This window comes from Macrobrachium nipponense, chromosome 5, assembly GCF_015104395.2.
Source record: "Macrobrachium nipponense isolate FS-2020 chromosome 5, ASM1510439v2, whole genome shotgun sequence".
NCBI classification, from domain to species: domain Eukaryota; kingdom Metazoa; phylum Arthropoda; class Malacostraca; order Decapoda; family Palaemonidae; genus Macrobrachium; species Macrobrachium nipponense.
In genome coordinates, this window is record NC_061107.1 from 19,514,493 (window position 1) to 19,541,377 (window position 26,885).

Consider the following 26,885-nt stretch of genomic DNA (forward strand, 5'->3'; position numbering starts at 1 on the left):
GTTTCACAACATTCCCGTTATTCCTTGTCAGTGAACGTCAAGGTCCTAAAAAAAAAAAAAAAAAAAAGTCGAGATGCCCCTAAGAAAGAATAAAGAACTGGTTAATAATAATAATAAAAAAAAAGATTCCGTAAAACTGATTAAATATGACTTAACCGCTCCATAAGATAAGCCGCTCCAGTCTTCGGAAATATAATAATCTATTCAAATTTCATAAGCTACAGTTTGATATTTATTTAAGTGCTCTAAACGGAAGGACGCTACGAAGAGAAGGGAGGAGTTACCTCCAGTTCAGAGACGCTGCAGTTTTTTTTTTGTTTTTTGTTTTTTGCGGTCGAGTCATCGTCTGTAATCACGTGCTAACATCCGACGGACAAGGAAAAGGCATCACCTGTTGATATAGTTTGATCTGCGTAAATAATCACGCATGTGCAAGATCTCAGATTCTTTCCCGTTAAAACAGTTGAAATAACCCACCTCCTGTCTTATGTTGAGATACAATGAAAGCAACACATACTATTATCGGTAATTCTATGGTATTTTAATTTCATTTAGAAAATTTAATTTTGCCGAAAATTCTGAATATGTCGGAATATAGATTACAGTTACAGCCAGTTGTGAAACTATTGCGTAGTTGACGGAATTTACATCATTAAAGCATAATTATCAGCATTGGTAGTTTACTCATGAAAAGAAAAAATATTCATTCCCTCTTACTAATGAATTGGAACAAGATTGGTAACTAAATCATAGGATTAAGTTTTAGACGAGTTATTACACACACGTTTTATATTATATATGTATATATATATACATATATATACATATATATATACTATATATACATATATATATATATATATATATATATATATATATATATATATATATATATATGACATATAATTAAAATTATTATACATGTAAACCATATATGTGAATAGTTATAGTACACTGACAAAGCTGTTCATAATTTGATATGTAACATCACGAATAAATTTATGTAGACACTTACTTGTCTTGATATTGGGCATTTATAATAAACTTGACATTCACAAGCATTACAAATTATTCCTTCAAAGCATTAACACAACATTTTCAGACAAATATATAAGAAATACCATATACCATACTATACATATAAATAATTTATATTTCATGATGTATGCTTTTGAAAGTATTGTATTTGTGCTTTCAGTGAATAATTTTCAATGTTCATTTACAAAGAACCTGTGATTGTGGACGAACTTACCTTGCTGGAAAGTCATGGTCATAAAAGAATGGGGTTTACGTTAAAAACTGGAACATACATTTTTGGACACTAAATTCGAATTACACCATATCATTCACAACCTGTACATTACATTATGATGTGACAACTATCCATATTTTAGTCTGGGTGTACATTACCTAATAAAGACATGTCTAAAAGCAGTAACGATTTAGACGAGGGTACAGAAGAGTTAGTTTTACTTTTCCACTAACCTCCCCAAGACACATGGCCGAGAGAGTGAGTGAGAAAAAGAGAGAGAGAGAGTGAGAGAGAGAGGGAGGGCCGTGACAGCGCTTGCAAGCCCAGCACACCACAACCGAACTCGTATGCATCCGCAACGAACACTGCATATGATCTAAGCTGCGCTTTCCTCCTCCTCTTACTCCACCACCAACACCACCTTGTCCGTCTCCCCCCCACCCCTCTTCATCCTCCAGCGCCACCCGTTCGTCACATCCATCCCCCCCCCCCACCCATCTACTCCCTGCCAGGGTCCCTCTTACGTCTCATGCAGTAACTGCCTCTGCCGCTGTTGCTATAACTCCCCCGCCCCCACCCTACCCCCGATTCAGTCTCCCCCCGCAATCTCTTCCACGACGGGGACCGCCCCCCCCACCCCCCCTCACTCACCTTCCTTCCTTCCGTCCTTCCCCCTTTCCCCGTTTCCTTAACTTTTACCCCTGCCAGGATAACCAATATTATTTCTTTATTATCATCGTAAAGTATTTCAAAAAGGCCCTACTCTCCCCCCCCCACTCACCATCTCTTTCTCATTACTGCATAATAAGAGAAAAAGTTCGATATTTTCTGAGTGACAGTTTTCGCTGAAGTGTTAAATATCAAGCTTTGTTCTATTGTTTGATATGAAACGTTTGTGTGTATCGTTATGCGTGGGATTACGCATGTCTGCATTTACGTCTGTGTGGGTGAGAGAGAGAGAGAGAGAGAGAGAGAAAAAATGGTTCACGTATTCAGGAGAACGAGGCCAACTGAAGTTTACACTTTTACGCGGCGCTGTTGCTAGGCTCACCCCGTCTTTATTTTCTTTTTCTTTTTGTCCTTTTTTTTTTGGGGGGGGTGGGGAGGGCGGTTGTTGTTAGCTCTTTTAGCGATGCCGCTTTGGGAGATTTCGTACCCTCAGATAAGACCTTTTAAAGTTTTCATTTATGCGTCGCAGATTTATTCTATTAAAATAAAACTACCTTTTGGAGAGAGAGAGAGAGAGAGAGAAATTTATTTCCAAATTTGTATAGCCATCCTGGCATCCAAACACACTTTTGACACATCTTGGGGACACGGCTTGCTTTACTCAATCATGAAATTGATATCCTTCTGAAGTGTATATCATTATTATGGTTGTTTTCCATTAGTCAATGCGCGAAGTCTTCCTTTTCAGGGACTGTATCCATGGTAACATAGCTTTATTTTCTGAGTCTGATGGTTCATGAATAAAGTTTATAAACTTTCGTATTGCTAATATTTTTACTGATGCATATTTACTGTGGCTTATGTCGGCATGGAAGTGACCAGGAGCTTAGAACGTCTTGGAATTCTCATTATATTTAATTATATATATGCCATATTTGAAAGGCCAGTGCTTTGTGACATTCAGTAATTTTATCTTGCAGATCACATGAAATTAATTGATGGCTCTCTCTCTCTCTCTCTCTCTCTCTGAGGTGAAGGAAAAAACAAGCCATCACCACGCTATGGAGTGTCAGCAAAGAATATGCAAGCATCAGCTTCAAGATACAGTGCAAGAGACAAGTACTGTATATACGATGCTAGGGGATGGTGCAGATACGGAGAAAATTGCAGATTCATACACAAAATGAATAATTATGATGAAGGAAGATCAAATATATTGGAAAAGTTGGATTTTTTTAATGTCAGAATTTCTGGATATGAAGAAAAGAACAACATACCAGAACAGGAAAGAGACATGGGAAAATCCTTATTATTACCCATATTAAATGAGGGGGATTACACGCAAACCCTCATAGTGATGAATGCGCAGGATGAATGCGCAGGGTTTAGTTACAAGTAACTCAAAAAGAAAAATAGGGTTCTTAGAAGAACTTACCGAAATTGAAAAGAAAATAGATATAATGAATATATGTGAAACCTAGTATTCCCAAGAGACTGGTAATGATGATGAAATAAAGGGGTCCCAAACTTATAGATCAGGTAGAAAAAGTAGGAATCAGGGGGGAACTGCGATATATGGGAAAGACATAAAACAAGAAAAAATATATGACAAATATAGTAACTTTGAATGTGAACTAATAGCGGTAGAACTCGAATGAAAAATTAATGAATGTAGTAATATATAGACCCCCTAATACTAAAGAGTTTGACACAGTAATAGAAAAATTGGATGATATATGTAGAAATCACAAAGACTGGACTATTCTCCTATCCGGAGACTTTAACTTTCCTTTCGTAGATTGGAAAGACCGAATAGGAGATTGTGGTTGTATTTATACATATAAAAAAAGAGAGTAATAGTAGTGCAGAAGATAAGAGGCAATTCGAAAAGTTATTAGATATGCTACTAGAATACAACATTTAACAAATAAATCACCTGCCAATAAGAAAGGAAAATACTTTAGACCTAGTATTTGTGAACGAGGTGAACTATGTTAAAGAAATAATAGTTTATAATGCGAGTATTTCAGACCATAATGTCATAGAATTAACAGTCCATTCCAAAGCAAGTGAAAGCAGGGATAAGCTAGAGATGAAAAAGTGGGAAGGATATGGAAAATACAATTTCTACAGTAAAAATATAAAATGATCAGAAATAAATGAAGAATTAAAAAAAGATTGGGATAACATATTCTTAAGTGACGATATACAGGTAAATACAGATATATTATATAAAATATTAGAGAAAATAGTGGATAAATATATACCGAAGAAGAAAAGTAAACATCAGTCATGCATACCAAGAGACAGAAGAATCTTGTTCCAGAAAATCAGAAAGTGGAAAAAAGATCTTGCAAAAGAAAAGAATGCATGGAAAGTGATGGAACTAAAAATTAGGATAAAAAATGCAGAACAAAAGATTATACAATCAAAAGAAAATGAAAAACGGGACTTGGAAGAAAAACCCCTAGTAAATATCAAGCAAAACCCCAAACTATTGTACTCATATGCGAAAAAGTTGAATAAAAAAAGAATAGAAATAGACCCTCTAAGAAATGAAGGGAGATTAACGAATGAAAAATAGGAAATATGCAACATATTGGCAGAAAGATGTAAGAGAGAATTTACCCCTAGAATTGATAATGAAGATAATGATACAGAAATAAGGGATGAAAATAGTGAATATTTATTAGACATAGATATTAATGATATTGTGCAGGCTATTAATGAAATTAAAAATGGAGCAGCAGCTGGGCCTGATGGTGTCCCTGCTATTTTGTTGAAGAAAGTAGTTCATTCTATCGCAAAGCCCCTTGCAATATTATTAAGGCAAAGAGTAGATACAGGCAAGATGTATGATGAGCACAAATTAGCATATGTTACCCATACTTTCAAAAGTGGATCAAGATTAGAGGCAAGTAATTATAGGCTTGTGAGTCTAACATCACATATTATGAAAGTGTAAGAAAGGGTAATGAAGAAAAATATTATGAAACATTTAATAAAAAATAATTTGTTTAATATAGGACAACATGGTTTTGTACCGGGAAAAAGTACACAAATCCAACTGTTAGTCCACTGTGAGAACATATATAAAAATATGAAAAACAGAAAAGAAACAGATAAAGGAGAAGAGAACGCTACATGATAATTCGGGCATGGAAACAGATAGAAAGAATTACCGAAAACATCATGGAGCTAAAAATATCAAAAAGAGCAAGCAGAGGAAAACTAAGGAAAGCACACAGGACATTAATCCACTATACACCAGCATCGACAATGCAGCGTCTATGCAATGCGTTGCCAGCTTATCTGAGGAATATATCAGGAGTGAGCGTAGATGTGTTTAAGAATAAGCTCGACAAATATCTAAGCTGCATTCCAGACCATCCAAGATTGGAAGATGCAAAATATACCGGAAGATGCATTGGCAATTCTCTGGTAGACAGAGGTGCCTTACACTGAGGGACCTGGGGTAACTCGAACAAGATGTAAGGTCTGTAAGGTCTCGCCCTGAATATGCCACCTACGCAGGTCCAGTGATGTCTGTCTCAGTTAGTTTGCTATAACAATAAGAATATCGGATGGCAAAATGCACATGGAGAGAAATACTTTTTATTTCTTTATGAATTGCTCTGTTGGCCATTGCCTCTAAAGCAGGGGTTTTCAACCTTTTTCTCCCCCGTACCCTTTCGGGGATTTGTAATGTCAGTAATGTAGCTCCTTCACTTTGTACAACGTGGAAAACAAAACCAACTCAGAAAAACATTCCGTTCTGTATGTTTGCAAGTACTGCACAGAAGGGAAGAAAGTAGTAAATAACTCTTTTGACATAACAAATAATATTGTAAATAAAGAATTCCATAAAAAATAAAGACAATCTTTTCTAATTATTTGCCTCTGGCTATGCAGTAAATTGTCAAGGTTATGGTACTGAGCTGAAAAACAAAATACGCTATTATTGCATCAGCTGCAAAGGGAGTCAATGAAATGGCTGAAACTGTTTTTCATTAACTATCCTAGTTGGCTGAGGAACAGTTCTTGCTAAAGCACATTGACGGTCAGCATCTAACATTAATTCGAGTGACATAGGAGCGCATACCCCCTGGCAGACCCTTGGCACTCGTACCCCAGGTTGAAAACCCCTACTCCAAGGTATATACCTTGCCCTACTCTCAAGAATCACCAGAAAGATTTCTGGATATTGATATTTACCAACCGAATCCTTTCACGGAAATATAGGTATCTGCCTTAAGAAAGTTTCATTAAGTTCAACAATAAATTCAAGGAAATAGACCATTCGCTCTTACTATTGCCTGTGCCTGGACGCATAAGCCACTCGTTTTTTCTGTCTACGAATTTTACTGTATTTAGCTTACTATGCTGTGTAGATTGGCCGGCTTTTCCATCTCGAGTCTTGATGGTTTTCTTTATTGGACTAATTTTACGATAAATTTTGTCTTTTCTGTTGATGGAGAAATCTGGGAATACTGTTAAGTTAAAGGAATTTCTCTCTCTTTTAAACAGCTGTTCAGTCCTATACTGTAGCTACATACTCGTCGGGATGCAAATTCCTGAGATGTATGCTAGTATTGCACAAGGCTCCCTTTTATATTTTTATTTATTTATTTATTTATTTTTTTTTGCCATACCCCTAGGTTAGGTTAGATTAAGTCAGGTTCTTGGCGTCCATTTTTTTTCTCTCCAGGGAAAGGTCTTGGTACTCAATTTTAATATATATATATATATATAATATATATATATATATATATATATATATAATATATATAATATCTATTGTATATAGCTGATAAGTAAGATGGGTGAAAGAAGATAGGGCAGTTAGCTAGCTAACGGGAAAATGCTGTCGGGATAGGTACCAACTATAGTAGTTAAGGAAGCATCAAATCCATTAGTAATGTACAGTTCCTAATATCGCATTTGTATCACGAAACACCGATTTAGTGCTGTGCCTGTATGCTGTTAATTCTTTTTTCATATATGTATTTAAATTTAGTTAAAGGATTTAATACAACAGAAGAGGTTTCCATTCTTTTTATTTTACATTGGCGTTAATTTTCGGGTTTCTACAACCTCCCAGAATCTGTCATTCCTTTTGTTCTCATTAAGTTAAGCATATCTTAGTTTTACCAAACCACTGAACTGATTAACAGCTCTCCTAGGGCTGGCCCGAAGGGTTAGATATTTTTACATGGTTACCTAGCAACGGGACCTACAGCTTATTGTGGGATCCGAACCACGTTATATCGAGAAAGGAATTTCTAATCACCAGAAATAAATTCCTCTGATTCCACGTTGGCAGATCGGGGAATAGAACTCGCGACTACCGAATTGGTAGGTGAGCATCTTAACCACTCGTCCAACAAGGAGCTAATTGCGTGGACACTATACTCTGTTTTTTTCCATCTGTCCACCCACCTGTGGTGTTTGTGTATGGTAACACTGCGTCCCGGGCTTTAGATAGTTACGCTATGTGTAGTTTTAGGTAAATAAAAGGATATCTGTGTGTACATTTGCAACTGAAAAGTGTTTTAATAATTTACTGCAAGCGAATTACACCGTTAATATTCGAAATAGGATATTGATATTATTGTTGAATGTAAGCTGAATGTAACTCTAAAGCCCGGGACGCAGTGTTACCATATTCAAACACCACACGTGGGTGGACAGATGGAAAAAAAACCGAGTATAGTGCCACCCCATCAGTATAATCTTTCTGCTTTTAAAGACACTCTCTCTTCTCTTTTGGCACTCTTAACTTCACTGTTCCCAGTATCCGTACCGTGCACCTAGTTTTGAATATATTATTGAGCTATGAATGTCAAGGCCGACCTCCTTAATGGTTAGGGTTTTGTGAAGTGTTTGTTCAATGAGATCATTCTGATGTTTAGACAGAAGGGATGTTGACCTTTTGGTTCCCGGAAGAATGACTGGTAACTCGGGTAATTAATCGGATGCTTTTACTTAAGATATTAAATCTTGAGTCAAGATATTAACTCTCGAATTAAGATGGAGTTAAGATATTAACTCTTGAATTAAGATGGAGTTAAGGTATTAACTCTGAGTTAAGATATTAACTCGTGAATTAAGATATTAACTCTTGAGTTAAGATATTAAATCTTGAATTAAGATATTAACTCTTGAATTAAGATAATATTAACTCTTGAGTGAAGACATTAACTCTTGAATTAAGATACTAACTCTTGAGTTAAGATATTAGCTCTTGAGTTAAGATATTAACTCTTGAGTTAAGATATTAAATCTCTTGAGTTAATATCTTGACTCTTAAGTTAATATCTTAACTCTTGAGTTAAGATATTAACCCTTGAGTTAAGATAGTAACTCAAGGGTTTGCCAGAAGGTCTATTTCCAATGACAAAAATAATTTCATTTATTAAATATGCATGTAAGAATTGGATACGTCGAAAATGAATATTCAGATAAAATTTTCGTTAACTGATTTGATTCCAAAACTTGATATTTTCTGTTGGTTGAAGTTTGGACATTCACAGTAACGAGTGTTGCCCGGAATTCTCTGCAACAGAGATTCGGTCAGTTGTGGGCCACTCATCGTTTACCTTCTGTTCACCAAAGCATGACCAATTTGGAGCGAGATCAAACTTCTCTAGTACGGTGGTCCTTTTAGTACGAGGAACGGCGCGTTTGATCTGTTTTAATTTGTTGTTTTCGGATTCCCTATTCCATAAGGAACATGGTAATGGTTGGCAGTCCCAGGTGTAGCTGGTTTATACCTTCATTTAGCCTTATGGCCAAATGAGCTGGGACCCGACTATTTTCAGCAATTACGCCAGATTCTTATAATTTGTCAATTGGAAACTGCATTTGTTGCACAAGACAATTTTCATGATTGTCAGTTGAAAACTGAATTTGTTGCACAAGAGAATTCTCATAATTTGTCAATTGAAAACTGAATTTGTTGCACAAGAGAATTCTCATAATTTGTCATTTGAAAACTGAATTTGTTACACAAGAGAATTCTCATAATTTGTCAATTGGAAACTTAATTTGTTGCACAAGAGAATTCTCATAATTTGTGAATTGGAAACTTAATTGGTTGCACAAGAGAATTCTCATAATTTGTCAGTTGGAAACTGAATTTGTTGCACAAGAGAATTCTCATAATTTGTCAATAGGAAACTTAATTTGTTGCACAAGAGAATTTTCAGGATGATAGTTTTGAAGGGCATCTTCAATAGTTCCAATCACTAGAATTCCTGTAGATATATTTTTGAAAATCGCAGTTCCTAAATTTATTTACATAGGCTAGTTCCGTTGTGATGGCAGGAGCGTAGTTAGGCGGCAAATACTGAATGGCAGAGCTCCCACTACGCCCAAGTTGAGATGGTTGCTGTCTTCGTTTTTCTTTGTCATTTTATTTATATAGATTTTTGGCATTATGCCAAGCACTGGGGCAACTAAGGCCATTCAGCGCTGAAACTGAAAAAGGAAGTTGGACAGTAAAAGGTTTGGAAAAAGTGTCACAGGAGGAAAACCTCAAAGCAGTTGAGCAGAGGGTGGAAAGTAAGATGGAAGAAAGAGAATATGAACGGAGGGACAGTAAAAGGAATGAAAGTAGTTGCAGCTAGGGGCCGAGGGGACGCTGCAAAGAACTTTAAGTAATGACTTCATTGCACCGAATGAGGTGCACTGACAGCACTATCACCCTACGGGGTTGATGTCGTCGTGAAGGTGGGAACTTGCTGATGCTGGACTCCTTGTGATGGATCACTGCATATTTGGCGCCTGATGCACATTTTACCCAGTTTTATGTTTTCTTTTGCTGTGCCATTGGGTTATTGCTGTCGCTAGTTTGGCCGTTGTTCTGTTGGAAGGATGAGCAAGTCTAGAGGAGTTGAAAAAAAAAAAAAATTGCCACAAAAGGGGGCGTGGGTAGCCCATACATGTGTCACAGAGGATGGCTCATCTGGTATCATGGAAGAGGATGTCTTCTTCCCTTTTCCGGCTTCTTATGTCAATGTGGTGGTTTCTTGTGTCAGACGTCAGCGAGTTGATTTTATAACGTGGACAAACATTTGCTCATCTGTCTGGATGTAACAGACATTGAATAGGTATTGCAAATGTCTGCTGAAAATCTCTGTCTGATGTTCTGTATTCTCTTTCTGCTTGTGTCAGTTTTCGACTGGAAAAAGTAAGGGGTTCGTACCATTAATTCTCAGACTGTGCCTGTCGCATTGTTGCTTTTGTAAGTGGTGAGTGTATTGGCTAAGATTTGAGAAATTCCAGTCAAGCGCTTCCTGGTTTTGCTTTGGAAGTGTCTCTTTGGGTTGCGCCCTCGAAGGCTGCCATTCCCGTGAGTTCTAGTAGTTATTTATTTATTTTATTTAACACTTTTATTTTTTGTTGGGGGTCAGGTATTTCTTTACAACTGATGCTTTGGAGGGTGGGGGTCGTATGCTATTGTAGGGAGCGAGATGATTCAGAAACTAGGTAATCTCTCGATTATCTGGATTAATTTGGATAAGGTCAAATAAAAGTCTACGGCAGTAAAACCGCATCTCTATTCCCATACTCTCTCTAACTTCAACTTGTGTAAATAAACAACCATTACACTTTAATAGAAAACTTGATGTAAAAGGCAATTATCTAGCGTATTTTCCCTTGTCTGTAACTAAATATACTGTATAAATACACTTTATAAAAAGAGCGAACCCTTTTTCTCTACTTACACTGCCGGATAAAAATGAGCATCACTTTGTTTTTCATTCACACAAAAAGCAAATTTTTTTTTTAAATGTGTGCAAAAACAGTCCTTAAATACATTGCACACACAAAAAAGCAAAACACTTTTTCATTTTGCCCAAGCAGTTTAAATAAATCGTACACAACAAAAATAACAAACCTGTGTGTGCTCCCTTAAGTGGCAGGACTTATAAAAACTATAGAGGAGGTTTACAAGTCCTCCTCCACCTCCTCCAGGTCGACTGTATCGTTGAGTTCCGCATCGTCATGTTAGGAAAGAGAAACCTACCACCATGAACCGCTTTGTCTGAATGAGATAAACCTCTGGCAGAGGCAGACTTCCACGCTGGAGGACAGTATTATCATCAAGGATGGACAAATGACCTAAATCAGGTTTCATTGATTTTATCCCTATTATAAGTGTATGAGGTCTTACTTACAATACCCAACTTCTGTGCAGCATTTGCTGACATTTTCAGTAGATGTTTCTCAAAAGCACGATGTGAGTGAAAAATTGCACCAAGTATACTTAAAGCTGCAGACTCATTTAGCTGAGTCCCATCCACCTGAAGGGGAAAATGGGGTGGAAAATCAGTATAGAAACTACTATTCAATAATATTTTCGTTTTACTGGAGTTCAATATCTTACCTAATTCACTAGTCCACTCCATGTAAGGATTGAGAATTTGAGACTAAATGCAACTTCATTTGTCGTAAGTGGAAACTACTACACCCACAAGTATTGCATCATCTGCATACTGAACATTCTCGTTTCCCAGGCCAACAACGATATAATTCATACACTAAGGCACAAAGGGTCTTGGCTCACTTAAGACGCTATCAACAGCAACTCGTTGCCGCTTACCTGCCTTGAAGTAATCATAAAACATATCTACCCAATCCAAGATTCTATAATTTTCATTTAAGTACCTTATATTGCACTAAATCGAAAGCGACCCTAAAATCTAATTATATTACTGTACACTTGGGTGGAGGATGAGGTTTTGTTGACTGTATGATGGTATAGCGGTGCTGTTGGTAGCAAGTTGCAGCTGGGTATCCAGTGGTTGCCTTTTGGTTTTGAATCTAGTGGAATGGGAATCTGTTGCTGTTTTAGTGTCTACCATTACTAATTTAGATGAATGCTCTGCTGGTTTTTTTTTTTCAGCAGCAACTTGAGGTGCAGTTCCTGACTGCTTTGCTGAACTTGTGGCGAGCGGATGTGCAGTACGGGTTTCTAGGGTTACTAGATGGTTTTGGCGGTGCATTGTAAAGCTGTAGAGGCCTCCAGCAACTTATTTGCTGTGGTGCACCTTTGGTGTTGGGAAAGGCAGTGAGGATGATAGTCAGGAGCCAACGCAGCTAAGTTTTCCTGGCTAGATCGACATTCCATGGCTTCCCACTGGTATCAAGCTCTGGCAGTGTGATGAGGGACTCAAGCTTGTACCAGGATACCCTTACAGATGTGCCCTTCAGTGGCATATTGAGATCAAAGGGTTGTCTGGTGTGGGATGGTGGCGGAAAGGATAACTCTATCATCCGTTTCATAAATGTTTTTAGCCGGTACTTTGTAGAACTTGAGACATTGCAGAGATGGCATTGTGTCTACACCCTCTGGAATGGGACAAATGGCTCAGGCATGGAGGAGACCAAAGAGAGGTTTTCTAAATTTATGTTTAAGACTGTCTGATGATATCTCACGTTGCTTTCACTTCAGGCAATTGTCTGTAACAGTAAATATGACCATATTTAGTCTGTTAGCCACCAGGGGTTTCATGCGAGTACTACCATGCTTTGTTGACCATTTTTTCAAGTAGTTTGCCTAAGTCACTTATTAGAGAAATTTGGCTGTCATTGCTTATATTGTTTTAGTATTTTCGTAGGATATTATGGGAAAGGCCATTCGTATTTCTACAGAAGCAATCTGCGGTGGCTTAGACTATGGCAATTGACTGTTTCCTGTGTTATTTTAGTTGCTGTACAAGATTTAAAAGTAATATCCATTCAGCCGGCTGTAATTAAGCAGTAATTTACCTTTGAAAGTTACATAATAGCCGTACCAAACTCAAAGGTAAATTAAAGTTTAGTTCCAACCAAACGAAAAAAATATTCCTTACAACCCTTGTAAAGCAACTAAAATAACATAAAAATGTCAATTGCCATAGTCTAAGTCACCGAAGAACGGTCCTATAGGACGGTACCAAGTATTCGTTACGATGAGGGTAATGTAAACACAGCCGCCATGTTTGAACTCCCCAACCACCACGGAGCCATATGTTCACTAAGGGAGGGGTAACGCACAGGGGGTGGGCGGGGTAAGGTGGAAGGTATGAGTTGTCTTAGCAGCACCCCACTGAATAGTAACAGAGACCTTAACGTAACTTTCGGCAAAAGCCTAACACTCACTTTCCTAAAAAATAATAATTAAGAATAATGTTTGGACCTTACCTTAAAGGGGTGGAGGGTACAAAGCAGCAGCTGCCTTTAAGAATGGGTTCTTCAAAATGCAGCTTGAAATAAGCAACAGCCAAGTACCCGACGAAGTTGTACATTCTCCTCCCGTATCTTGAGTCGACTGCCGGAGTTCCCTCCACCTCCTCTCGATTGTATTAGTATGGGCACCGGTTTCTGGGTCCACAAAGTTCATCGAGTGGTTGACTGTCAAGTGGACATAACCTTCATCTCCCAGACAGTCATAAGCCCTCCAACAGTCAGAAATAATAGTGGTACCCGGCACAATGTATTCTTTGATAACTGCAAGCAGAGTCCCACTCGTCCTGTCGGGTACGGGAACAACGAAAAACTCCCGGGTCTGCCTGCAGATACAGTGGACCCCCCGTATTCGCGTTCTCCAGATTCGCGGACTCACACATTCGCGGATTTCTCTCGGGAACGTTTCCCTGCATTATTCGCGGGAAATTTGCCCATTCGCGGTATTTTTCTATGATAAATATCCACAAATTCCTGGTTTTTTTGATGAATTTCATCATAAAATGCACTTTTTGTGATAAAACTATTAAAAAAACCATGTATGAAAATTTTTAGTGGGTTTTTCTTGAGTTTTAACTAACAAAATAGGCTGTTATTAGCATTTTTATAGGGGTTCCAAACATTCGCGGGTTCTAACTATTCACGGGGGGTCTGGTACGCATCCCCCGCGAATACGGGGGACCACTGTACCACCAAACACCCACTGCCCTTCGATGAGGCGACCTACGTTGTATTTTCTTCTCCCAAATTTTGCCTCATCGATTTCAACAATTGTGCCGGGCCCACCAATTTGCTTCTTCTGTTGGAAGCACCAATTAACTATGACCTGAAATAAAAGTCAGTTTTAGGGGAGGTAATTAAGTAGGGTAAATTTCATAATAATACAAGGCAGGTTGTGTATGAGAGAGAGGGATGGGGGGAGAGAGAGAGTGAGGGAGGAAGAGGGGGTAGGAATGGATAAGGGTGAGGGGATAAGCAAAATACTTACTTCTCGGGAGAAGCTGGCCCAATCATTAATTGTTGAGTCCGACAGTCCAAGTTTGTTCTCGCAACCTTGTAAGAAAAAAAATCACTCACATACAGGTATGCGAAGAACAGAATTGTCTCAACATCAAGGTGGGACCCAGAGAACGAAGTGCCCTTAATCAAGGAAAAGTAGTGAGAACAGCGTTTCTTCGCTTTCTTACTATGCGGTCGATAAGACCGGTCACACCTAAAGGTAAATGTGGAGGGAAAAATACCAATTATAAACCTCAAAACATGAAAATATGGAGTAGGTCATAAATGGTATAGGTGTAATATAATATTGCCATTATTCTAGGGCCTGGTCATATCACGGTTACATGTAGAAACCAACAAACTACTCGTAGGGTATTTACCTGAAGCACTTCTTTTGCAAATCTAGGCGGCACTCATTCCCACAATGGGGGCAAAAGACCTGCTTCCTCAGGAGGCCGTGGTCCTGGCATAAACAGATCAGCCGTTCATAATTACCTGAGTAATAGGCAGAGAAATCTTTGTAACTCAATGGGGGCAAAAGACCTGCTTTCTCAGGAGGCCGTGGTCCTGGCAAAGACCGATTAGTCGTTCATAATTACCTGAGTAATAGGCAGAGAAATCTTTGTAACTCATGTAACAATTGTTACATGAAGTTGGCAAAGAGTTCCTGCTGAGGGGCTGGGGCGAGCGTGAAGTTGATGCACAAGTCGAAGTCATGGCGGCAGATTCAACAGTGTTGGAGTTCTACGGTTAGGAGGTGGTAGGAGGCTGGACCGTGCAAAACAGGTTAGGGGAGGTGGGGTGGAGTAGTAAAAATGCCTTGATGCTATTGGTTGAGGCAGGGTGGGGTTACCGTAAATGTACAAGCACTTAACAAAATAAGTTGGCAATGTTAAGGGTAATAAAAGGAAATGGGTAGTTAAGGAACTAAATGTAAATGTGGGATGGGTTCAAAATATGAATTAATACAAATACATATATAACGGGCCCAGGAGGGGGTGGGATTTAAGTCCTGGGTGGTAAATGTGTAATAGGGCCTAAAGTTGTTTTAATAAATACTAAATACCAAATTAAACATAGGTTACCATATAACAAAATAATTAACTTGAACAGGGGGGGGTTGGCCCTGCTGTACCCCCCCTTTAAAGAACCAAACCAACCTAACATAACCTAACCTAGCAGGGGATGTAACCTAACCTATAGCTGGTTCACTTAAGGTAGATTCTTGGATGAGCCATATGCTTACGAGACGTTTGTTTGGCGGCCGCTGATTGGATGGTACCGGGAGGTTTGCAGCTCCCATCCAGTCAGCGGCCGCCAAACAAACGTCTCGTAGGCATAGGGCTCACCCAAGAATCTACCTTAAGTGAACCAGTTTATAGTAGGGAACTTAACCTAGTAAGAAATGTTGCCTGACCAGGGGTGGGCATCGCCCCCCGTAACCCCCCTTAAAGGCCTAACCTAACCTAGTAAGGAATGTAACCTAATGAACCTAACCTAACCTAACCTAGTAGGGAACTTAACCTAGTAGGGAATATTGCCTGACCGGGGGGACGAAGCCCACCCGTAACCCCCCATAAAGGCCTAACCTAACCTAACCTAGTAAGGAATGTAACCTAACCAAATCTAACCTAGTAGGGAATGTAACCTAACCTAGTAGGGAATGTTGCCTGACCGGGGGGCTTCACCCCCACGTACCCCCCATTAAAGGCCTAAACTAACCTAGTAAGGAATGTAACCTAACCAACCTAACCTAGTAGGGATGTTGCCTGACCAGGGGGCTTCACCCCCCCATACCCCCCTTGAAGACCTAACCTAACCTAGTAAGGAATGTAACCTAACCTAACCTAACCTAGTAGGGAACTTAACCTAGTAGGGAATATTGCCTGACTGGGGGGGCTTCGGTCCCCCGTACCCCCCCTTAAAGGCCTAACCTAACCTAGTAAGGAATGTAACCTAACCAAACCTAACCTAGTAGGAATGTAACCTAACCAACCTAACCTAACCTAACCCAGTAGGGAACCTAACCTAGTAGGGAATGTTGCCTGACTGGGGGCGACCCCCTTTTAAAGGCCTAACCTAACCTAGTAAGGAATGTAACCTAACCAACCTAACCTAAACTAACCTAGTAGGGAACTTAACCTAGAAGGGTTGTTGCCTGACCGGCCCCCCCCGTACTCCCCCTTAAAGGTCGAACCTAATCTAGTAAGGAATGTAACCTAACCTGACCTAACCTAACCTAACCTAGGGATGTTGCCTGACCAGGGGGCTTCACCCCCCCCCCCCCCCACCCCCCCCATACCCCCCTTGAAGACCTAACCTAACCTAGTAAGGAATGTAACCTAACAAACCTAACCTAACCTAACCTAGTAGGGAACTTAACCTAGTAGGGAATATTGCCTGACCGGGGGGGCTTCGCCCCCTGTACCCCCCCTTAAAGGCCTAACCTAACCTAGTAAGGATGTAACCTAACCTAGTAGGGAATGTAACCTAACCAAAACCCTAACCTAGTAGGACTTAACCTAGTAGGGAATGATGCCTGACCGGGGGGGTGGGGGCCCGTAACCCACCCACTTGAAAGAACTAACCAACCAGCCTATACTCATGGAAAAAGAAAAGGAACTAACCAACCTAGCCTAATACTATGGAAAAAGGAAAAGGAATAAACACTAGAATTCACATAACATGTTTAATAAACAAATTAGGTAAATGCTTATATGTAACTCAACGTATGGTTACCAGGCAATCCTTCACTCAGTCCGGTAACAACGTAGGGGTCATACTGTAAAGTGTTTGGCTAAATACCTGTATCCTTCCCGTAAACCCCCATTTTTTTCCTCACTAAGAAGTCTGAGTTTAGGCCAGAAGCTCCCTTACAGTTAGCACATGCGCAGTAGCATTAGCGCATGTGTAGTAGGATTCAGTGTCGTGGTAGTAGTAGTAGTAGCAGATGAATATGGATGTGGAACGGCTCCACTATCGCTAGTTTTGTTATCTCTTATTTCCGCCTGTATTTCGTGTTTTTAAAAGTGATAAATGTGGGAAATACCACAATAACATGGCAAAAACTCCCCTCAAGAGGTTTCTCCCCACCCAAAACCCCGTTTCCCAATGGGGGTCCTCTTTACCGTAGGATAGAGTTCAAAGGTAAATTAGTGTCGTCCGAATAAATATTACTTCAAATTCTTGTTCAGGAGGTAAAACTGCATAGAAAAACCGCAACTGCCATACTCTGGGCTGCTGCGGATAGGTACACTAGATCTACCGGCCATTCTTTTGAAAATAGGGTTCACAGCCAAAAGTAGTAGAATGACAGTATAATTGATATGACTACCTACTAAGGGTGTTAGATGTAATACCATTTTGGAAGATTCCATTGTTTGTAGAGCTTGGCTTCTTCATTTGGAGAGGGCATATATCAGTAATTTCATAGGTATTGTAAATATTATGTAGAAGCACATATCTTGGTTGACAGGGGAAACTTTCTATTAATTTACAAAATCTATGCCATATGTGGCGGATAAGGAATCACTAGAGTTACCCCATACGCTGCCTCTAAGATTTAATTCTTCCTCCCATTTTTTTGCAAGTTTTTCAAAACCCTGATTGTATTATGGCATTTGGCAAAAACATCCATCTTTTTTTCCACTTGCAAAATGCTGTTATGACATGGTATTTGTTGTTATTTTCAGCCAGTAAAGAAATGAATGTTTGAAATTTTCTATAGTATGTACTATACATATTTCTTGATATCTCCCCATTTCTGCTCGTGGAATTTCGTTGACAATTTTGACTTACTAGAGAGAAAGTTATTTTCTGAGCTCGTGGCAAATTTTCGGATTTTTTTTTATCCTTTAATTGCTGATTGTTGAAGGATGCTGAAAGCTTCATTCTATATGGTGGCATAAGAACATTTTCCCACAAGTAGCTTATCAACCGAGTAGTATAATTTTATCAGCCAACAAAGAGAAACCATTAGTATTTGTGAAATTATCAAGGAATTCTTGGTGTCTAATTGATACACCGTGTAGCCTAAATGTTATTCATATCTTGGCTAAACACAGGCACATATTCCCCACATCCCTTTAAGTACTTACCAACATAAGGTTGGTATTTATTCTTTGAAAATGCATGTATTGATGATAGATAAATATAGTTGTAAGAGTTTTAAGTTAAATTCATTTCCTCCAATGGAAGAATGAAAATTATTCTGTCAAATAAATTACAGCTTCATAAAAAATTGTGATTCAATAGGCTGAAAATATTGAAGATGTTGTCAAGGATTCTTCAAGGGTTTTTTTTAGATCAGTACTTGTATGACTGTTTACTGAAACTTAGCATCCATCTCAGAAAGGAACTGGGTCATGAGGAGTGGCCATTTAGTAACTTTGCATTACTAAATTTCTGATAGGGTAACAATATTTAACTTTTATTTTTTATTTATTTATTTTTGCATAAACCACCATTTTCCTACTGTGGGATTAAGCCCCTTTAATTCTTTGTTTTCATCTCACATGGCCCAGGCAAAGGATACCTATATTTCAGCAAAGGCTTGGAGTCTCTGCGAAAGCAAAAATCTCGGTTGCATCTGGGCCAAAGTGATGTAGCCAAGTAACATATGGGGAGGGAGCGTTTATTTCAAAATCTTTGATATATTAAAGTAACCACTTTCATTCACTTTATAAAACTGTTAGAAAATGGGGTTCGAAATTAGAATCTGTGTAGTCATATGAAGAGAGAGTGGATTAGTTTGAATAGAAAGATTTAGAGGACAGTTTGGGATAATTAAAGAGAAAATTTGTCATGTAACATTTTATTTAACCAGTTTCCTCAACTGGTTTGTTGTTTATCGTGTGTTAGCCGTAACAGTGCAAGACCAACCGAGCCCAAGGTTTTGCCTATAATATTCAATGCAAATACTGCCCTATGTACTAATATTCAATTATTGGACTTGGGTTAATAGACCCTGTTACAAAGAACGTGGAGAGACACCATTTAACATTAGTGATGGACTACCAAGTTCATCTTCCCAGGATAGAGAACTACAAAATTTGACACATAGTAAAATTACAAAAATAAAAGAATGAGGGAGTACTCAGAAATACAAAATGTTTCCAAAAGGATAGCTACAGATTAAGAGAGGAAATTAGCTAGAAATACCTAACAAAAATGATTAAGCATTCAAGATGTAGCCAATAGATACCAGTTTTGTACCTTAGTATTACAAGGTTGTTAACATTACCTTGTAGTTTTCATGACTGTAACATTATGTTTTCAAAATCCTTTGTGGTACTTAACTTTTACATGAAGGCTGATGATAATGATCTATCTATAGTTGTCACTAAGTTCACATTTGTTATTATATTTGTACTTTTAAAAACAGTATTGAGTCATTAAAAACACAAAATAGGACCCAAGAAGGTATTAATGATAAATGCATATCCTTTAACACTGAGCTATACAAGTACACGTACTATTCAGCAGTAAAATTTTAATTATACTGTACATGGAAAATATACATGTGTTGAGCAAAATTCATAGTAAACATAAGATAAAATTGCAATCTTATGTAACACACAGTACTGTACTAATATTACTGTTATAAGCTCAATTTATTGCTTATCAGCCTTTAGATTTAATTTGGTTCATTACAGTCTTGAACGTTTACATCACAAAGTGTTGATATGCATATGGGGAAAGCAGTACATAACAGTATAATGAGAAAGTTCTTTTAACAAAGTCAAGACTGAACACAAAAGAATGTTCACACAATCTAAACTTCTTTAAATACCACTGAGAGATTGCAGCATGTTTATTATTTCTTCAGACATATTCTAAAGGCTTTGGTGCCATATAATGCTTAATAATTTTCATTAGTTTTTAAAAAAATTTTGCTTTAGAACTGTTAATAGTCATGACCCATAACCATGAAATGAAAAGGAGAAATATTTCAGCTGACAGGATGGGGAAAGCAGCTGCAATTGTAAACCTGTGTTGATTTTCTGGTAATTCTGGTAAAATGAGGAATCTCTTATCAGAAACAATATTTCTACATATCTAAAAGTTTTTTCTGTTCTGCATTTTTGTGTCAAAAATAAGTTGTGTATCATTGTGGTGCTAATAAAAAAAACTCAACATTACATTTTATGACAAAACCCAATGATAAAGTGAGTAGTGTTTTCTAATGTAAAACACTGTACTGTAGTTACGTTTCTAGTTTTCAATGACACAAAACTATCATACAAATGGAAAAAAAAATATCCACTTGTCATACAATAACTAATTTTAATGATTCTGCATTAACCTAGCTATATTTGGAATAATGATAATTTTTTTCTCTCACGTGGTTTTTGAACCACAAATTACTTTCCACAAATTCTAGGATATCAACACAGTTCCAGCGTAAACCTAACATAAAGCCTCAAACATATTCTTTAATGCCAAATCTCATTACTTCTTTGAAAGCATAGCCTCTATAGTCCACGTAATATACATTATGTAGAAGAAAAATTATAAGTACAATGGTAAATGGATAAAAAACACAAGCTTGTGTGATAGCTCTCTATGTGACAATTAAGATAATTTCAATCTGACATAAAACTTGGGTGCATAAGTCGAGCGTCTACCAACTCAACTTTACCTCCGACAAAACACAAAATATGGTTTAGTAGGGCTAAACGCACATTTCAAACAACACTGCACCAACAGATCGCTAATAGAAAATGGAAAATGAGACCAAATACAAAATTGAAAGATCCCGAAATGTAAACACAAGAAGGAATCAGAAAATAAAAATCAAGTTTTTAATGTGCTGAACTTGGTAATTATATTTCATTTATATTTCCATATCTCAATCAGTAAAATAAAAATAAGGTGCAGCTTACCAGTTCCACCTACATGAAACAATATTCAGTCCAAATTCACAGCAATATATCTGAGTAACATATAAACATGTACCAATTGGTTTTAAATGACAGTGAGAGAGGGGTTGAAAGTTGAAAGCCATAACATAATGAACTTCCTGTAAGTACATATATCAGTAAGCTTCAAGAAATCAATCATAACCAAATAGAATAAGTTCCAAGAATTTATCACCATGTAGTCATTATGAGGTTATAAATAAAAGAATTTTACTAATTATAGTGGAAAACTGATAAATTTTTATACACACATGGTGAACATCATAGCATTAATTTTCATTGTAAAACAGTGCATTTTTAGGCACTACTACAGTATTTCACTCACAAAAATTTTCTTTGCTCTGAAGATTATAATCACAATTATTTTCTAGGCCAATACATCCAAGATAAAACCAGTTAAAACAAATAGTAGTACATATCAATAATGACTCAGATTTTCTTCATAACATTTTTGAATAATTTCACTAGATATACCTTGCTGTTACAAGGAAATACTGCTGTTTTTATACCATCACAGCCAGATTATATTTATTAACAAAAGCAAACTGTTATTCATGAACAATAACAAATACAGTATATACAAACAAACCATCCTTGGATTTTACATACAACTCTCAGAAAAAAATAGAAGGATGCTGAAACTTAACATTACAATATGGTAGCCAATATCCCGTACTAAATGAACGTGTTATATTCTCAAGTCAGAAATGACTGCCAGCACATTATGGGTCTTGAGCTTTTAATAATGTCTCACCAGTTAATTCTCAGTCCAAAGCAAGTATTCATAAGTACATACTTTCAACAACTTTTTTACCTTTTGTGTCTGTGTGAAATGTTGATATTTTATTATTGTACGTATCATGCCTGAAGTATTTCCATATTCATGGAAAACATGAAATTATAATGAACAATCTATGATACAAATAGATGAAGTGTTTCATTTAGAACTAAACCCGAAACGAATAACCAAACAGTTTTTTGAGACTGGAAGAATGAATTGTTTATGTCCTCAGGAGATATTACCTAAAATATAAAGGAAATAAAAAAATTCCTCTCTGATTGGTAATAAGTATTCTTCCATTTGCATAATGAATTAGTAGCAATAATAATTTTGCAATTTTTTTGTAATGGCAAGGATATCAGGAGGAACTGTAATCTCAACACTCCATTTTGACTGGTCACCTATAAATTTAATATTTTGTACTTTACTAACAAATTATAAAAAAAAATCTGTACACACATTCAATAAGGTAATTACATGAATCACAACACTTTAACCTGATATAACTTTGTATTTATGTGCAGTACTTATAAAAAAACATTTGCATTAAGAGCCTAAGGTAAAAGATTAAAGTAAAACAAAAGCTTTTCAGTGTCTTCAAAGACACATTCTCAACCACATTCAAAACCTTACTTATAGCTGGCTCTGCTGTTAAATGTGACTACTTAACCAGTCTGAGAAAAGTGAGACAAGTAGAATGTTAAAAAATTTACCACAACAAAGGTACAAAACAAGAGAGCAGTAACCCTATTCAGGAGACTAAAACCTGAGGTCAACATATCAAGCTGTTATCTCCAAGAAGCTAGCGTCCTTTCAATAACATCTGGGGGTGATGAGATAAATATGTATTATATTTGAGAAACTAACTGTGGGTATGACAATCTCAGGTAAAACCAATATTTTCTTGGTTTTTGCTAAAAATTGGTGTACTCATGACTGCAACTTCTGTACTGTACAGAATCGTATGTATAATGAGATAAAGGTATGTGTATTGATAAAATGACATAAAGTTACTGCTTTTCTGATCATTGTTTTTAAAACTGGCTTTTACAGTTTGAAGAAATGAACCCCATTCGGTTTTTACTTATTGTATCAACTTTTGTGCCAGTCTTGTCTTGCCAACATGGCTTGTTATCCCTCTCATGGTTTACCATACTGTTACGATTAGTAAATTCTAAGCTTCTATATACAACAACATGAAGGTCATATTACACTGAGGTACTGACAGTAAACAAGAAAATCAGCTGGTCTTAGTTAAGCAGAAAAAAGTTGTTTTTTGTAATAATATTAATAGTAGAAAATGCATCTCTATAGTTCTGTTAAAGAAAAGTACAGGCAGTCCCCGGGTTATGACGGGTTCAGCTTACGACGTTCCAATGTTAAGGCGCTTTTCAATTATATTCATCAGAAATTATTTCCAGGGTTACGACGCCTACAACGCTCATCTGGCAGAAGAAATCTGACACCAAAATTCAAAATAATCAATATTTGAAGATTTTTTGGATGAAAAATGCAATAAGAATGCAGTTTACATAGTTTTTAATGCACCCAAAGCATTAAAAATAAGGTTTTCTTAGGATTTTTGATGATGTTCCGGATTACGACAATTTTCGGGTTACAACGTGTCTCAAGAACGGAAACCCCGTCGTAACCTGGGGACTGCCTGTACATTGTTGTGAAAGTTCTTACATTATCATGGTTAAAGATTGTTGACATGATTTGCTGTATACATTACGCATGATATCAGATATACAGAGAAAAATTCAATTCAGTTCTGTATCCTCACTGCAATATGACCTTAACACTGCTTGCTGCCTGAGTCACTAAGGTAAGTCTGATGAAGTTTAATAATTTAAGTTGAATCAAATATATTCTAGGTATATACAGGTAAGCTAAGGACCCCTCCAAATTAACTGGTAGTAAGTTAAGTATCAAGTAAGGAGGACATTTGCAAGTCACAACATTAGAGCAAAGTAGTTGCTTAAGGAAAACGTGATATATCAAGCAAAAATAAAAAAAAAGCCAAGATCAACCAAATTACATTTATGTATACATATTCGGTAGACCACCCAATTATCAAGTAAATAATACATAGTATTTTATTTTATTATGACATTCCCCCTACTTTACAAAAAATAATACTGGGTATTGTGTACGCATTTTGGATCCCAAAAATATTAGCACATTCTTTCAGAATATAACACAAAAGCCAACTTCTTAACTCTGCAGTTCTGCCAACGACTAGTGTATGGAGGGGGCCCATGTTACTATACAAATTCTACATTTACAGTATGTCTACATTAAATAAAAGTCCCAAGAGAGATTTTCTATTATCATTTTAAATAATAGAGCAGACAAAGTGCAACTCCAAGTCGTCACATTATTAGGAACAAAAATTCAGTCACACATAGTCTGTATAATTATACATATTATACATAAGCACTGCTTTCTACACGGTGGGTCTAAGCTGCCAAATATATTTACTCTCACTTTTGCAGCTCAGTCTGTTGCACTTACTGAGGGAATCAGTACTATATTCATTAATTTATAAATTTCCTTCTGTACATAAATTCACTACTAATTTCACCTCAGTTATCTACATCCAGAGAAGCATTTGCTTATTATTCACTGTTAAGTTTTTAAGACACCTGCAGAAGACGAGTAAATGAAGAATGAGTTGAAGATAGAGATGAAGAAGAGGAGTGTATCGAATCACCCTCCCGAACACATGGCCGAAGGTTGCCAAAATCTGGGCATGACTCAAAGGCTGATGTTGCAATGGGTTGGTGAGCATCCAGTGCCCCACAAGAATATCGATTAACAGTTTTTTCTTTTGATGTATTTTGCCGAGAACCTCGTAAACGTACCAGCTGTAAATCAGATACCAGAGCACTAACAGTTTCATTACACTCGGTGCTCCCAGTTGATCGTGGTAAACCTGGACATGAACGAGCACGATAAAGGCCTTCCTCTCCAGGAAATGGGGGTTCACTACGTGCGCGGCTATTACCTATATTGCTTGGTGGATCACATTCCTTTGCAGAGTGTGATATCTTTTTTTTATTGCTTACTAGTACTTCATCATCGGTATCGCCATCCCCTAGCGTAGTTACAATTATATGAGTGTGAACTTTAGGGCTTTTGCTACTGCAACTACTCATCCCACTACTGCTGCTACTACTGCTTGGACTGCCTATACCACTTGAGCTGTTTGAGGCATCACTCCGACCGAGGAAGCGTAGCCGTGAGGACATAGCAGCTGTTCTCTGTTTTAGTTCTCGCATCTCAGAGTCCAGCCGCTGTTCCACACCACGCAGAAGTTCCTGGGCCATCCGAACACCTGTTGAAAAATAAGTACGTAAAATTATCAAATCTAAACAGATAACTTTAATCTTTGTATTATCTTTCAAGAAAAGATAAAGCTAACATTTTTTGGAATCTCATACAATATTTCTTTTAAGAAAGAATAAATATGTAAGTGAATTACACTAAAATTCATTTACAATAACATTGTCAATAATATTGTTGTGAATGTACGTATAATAGATAGCATGATAATGGTAAATCAAGCTTAATAGTTTACAAAATTTTGCGAAAACACTATAACATTATCTGTTTAACATTACAAAGATAGCTCGGCCCCTTTTCTGTGCATCACATTTGCGAAGATGTAAGGTGTAACACAAGTATTTTTCTTTAACATTATATAAATACACCTCCAAAACTATTTCTAAAATGAATAAAGTAATGTTGAACACTACATTAGTTATATAGTTCCATGACAATTAACACAACATATCTTTAATGTGCTTCATATATTATATAAATAATATATAGTGCAAATCTAAACATAAATATCTTGCTTTTGAGGGCTACTACTAATTTATGATCCCTATATTGTACATATAGTAGTACTTATTCTCATTGTGCATAATCAGTGTTTACCTTATCACAGTCCAGTTAAAGTACTACCCACTAAGATTATCTGGTAAAAAGTAGAGGTACTAGCTGGTATTTACTATTTATTCGAATAAGTACATAATGCAAACATTGTAATCCAGTTAAGCAATCTCTCTTCCACTCACTGAAGTTTATCAGGTTCCCCATTAATATATAAAAAATTACTATAAAAGAATATATATCAATGAAAATAAGCACCCATCACAACCATATGGGAACCAATAGACAGAGCAAAAGTTACAATATTTACTATATTTCCAATTATGAGATTCATGGACAGATACCAAGAGTTTTGAGCCACTGTAAATGTGGCCTGTTTTTTCTAATTGAAAATCTAAGAAAGCCGTGAATGCTAAACATGATATGTACTATGAATGGTAATCCTATTATGTATTACTCAAACTTTTCTCCTGGTTTTAGGTATCATTTATTAAATTCAAGACTGTTACTACCCCTTGCTAAATCTTCTTTCAGTTTATTCACTTTGATAATTAATCTATTTTGCAACAATTTTTCCTTACTTCTGTGACAGTTTTATCTTACGCCACTGAAGACTGGCCCAGTTAAACTTTATACCTTTCTTACTCTTCCCATGTTTTATTATTTGAAGGGGATACATATTAATCACACTGTTTTGGATAGGGCTTAGCCTATTTTTCTCCAAGAGTCTTTCTCACTTTTACTCTTCAGGCCTGGTCTGTCATCTTTCTTTTATAATGACCAAATTCAGTAATTAAGGTACAGTATTATTACTCAATGACTTATGTATATATAAGCCACTGGGAACAAATTTAGCACAGATTCAAATTTAGAGAAGAACAGATTATGAACTGTAACAAACAACTGCTATTTAGAATAAAAAAAAGGACTGTACAAGACCTTTGAGTTATCACAGTTCTCTGACCACCATTATTCATTATGCCACCACTAATGGAAATAATACAGAATTGGCACATAAATAGTATCGAGAGTATCTGTTGCTCCTAAAATAAATAACCAAATTGAAAGGTTGGTCACTTTTGCTTAATTTACTCCTAAGCATATCTAAACTTACATCTAAATTTCTTTTAAA

The 26,885-nt window shown here is 36.9% G+C and overlaps 2 protein-coding genes and 1 long non-coding RNA gene across 9 annotated transcripts in view; 1 reads left to right on the plus strand and 2 right to left on the minus strand.

The window, feature by feature from the left end:
* Window positions 1–1,616, minus strand: part of LOC135215234 (uncharacterized) — a 186,887-nt gene extending 185,271 nt beyond the window's left edge. For 2 of the 6 annotated variants that reach the window (XM_064249743.1, XM_064249747.1), the window contains exon 1: window positions 1,411–1,616. In XM_064249743.1, the coding sequence (XP_064105813.1) occupies window positions 1,411–1,423 (13 nt within the window). In that variant the 5' untranslated portion in view covers window positions 1,424–1,616. Of the gene's footprint in view, window positions 1–1,252 lie in introns of all 6 variants that reach the window. The other 4 variants (XM_064249742.1, XM_064249746.1, XM_064249748.1 and 1 more) reach the window with 3 other exon arrangements.
* Window positions 1–26,885, plus strand: part of LOC135215236 (uncharacterized) — a 526,566-nt gene that overhangs the window by 165,056 nt on the left and 334,625 nt on the right. The window lies entirely within an intron of this gene.
* LOC135215233 (mucin-2-like) overlaps window positions 18,950–26,885 on the minus strand; it is a 47,326-nt gene continuing 39,390 nt past the window's right edge. The window contains exon 10 of one of the 2 annotated variants that reach the window (XM_064249740.1): window positions 18,950–25,193. In XM_064249740.1, the coding sequence (XP_064105810.1) occupies window positions 24,493–25,193 (701 nt within the window). In that variant the 3' untranslated portion in view covers window positions 18,950–24,492. The remainder of the gene's footprint in view (window positions 25,194–26,885) is intronic. The other variant, XM_064249741.1, reaches the window with a different exon arrangement.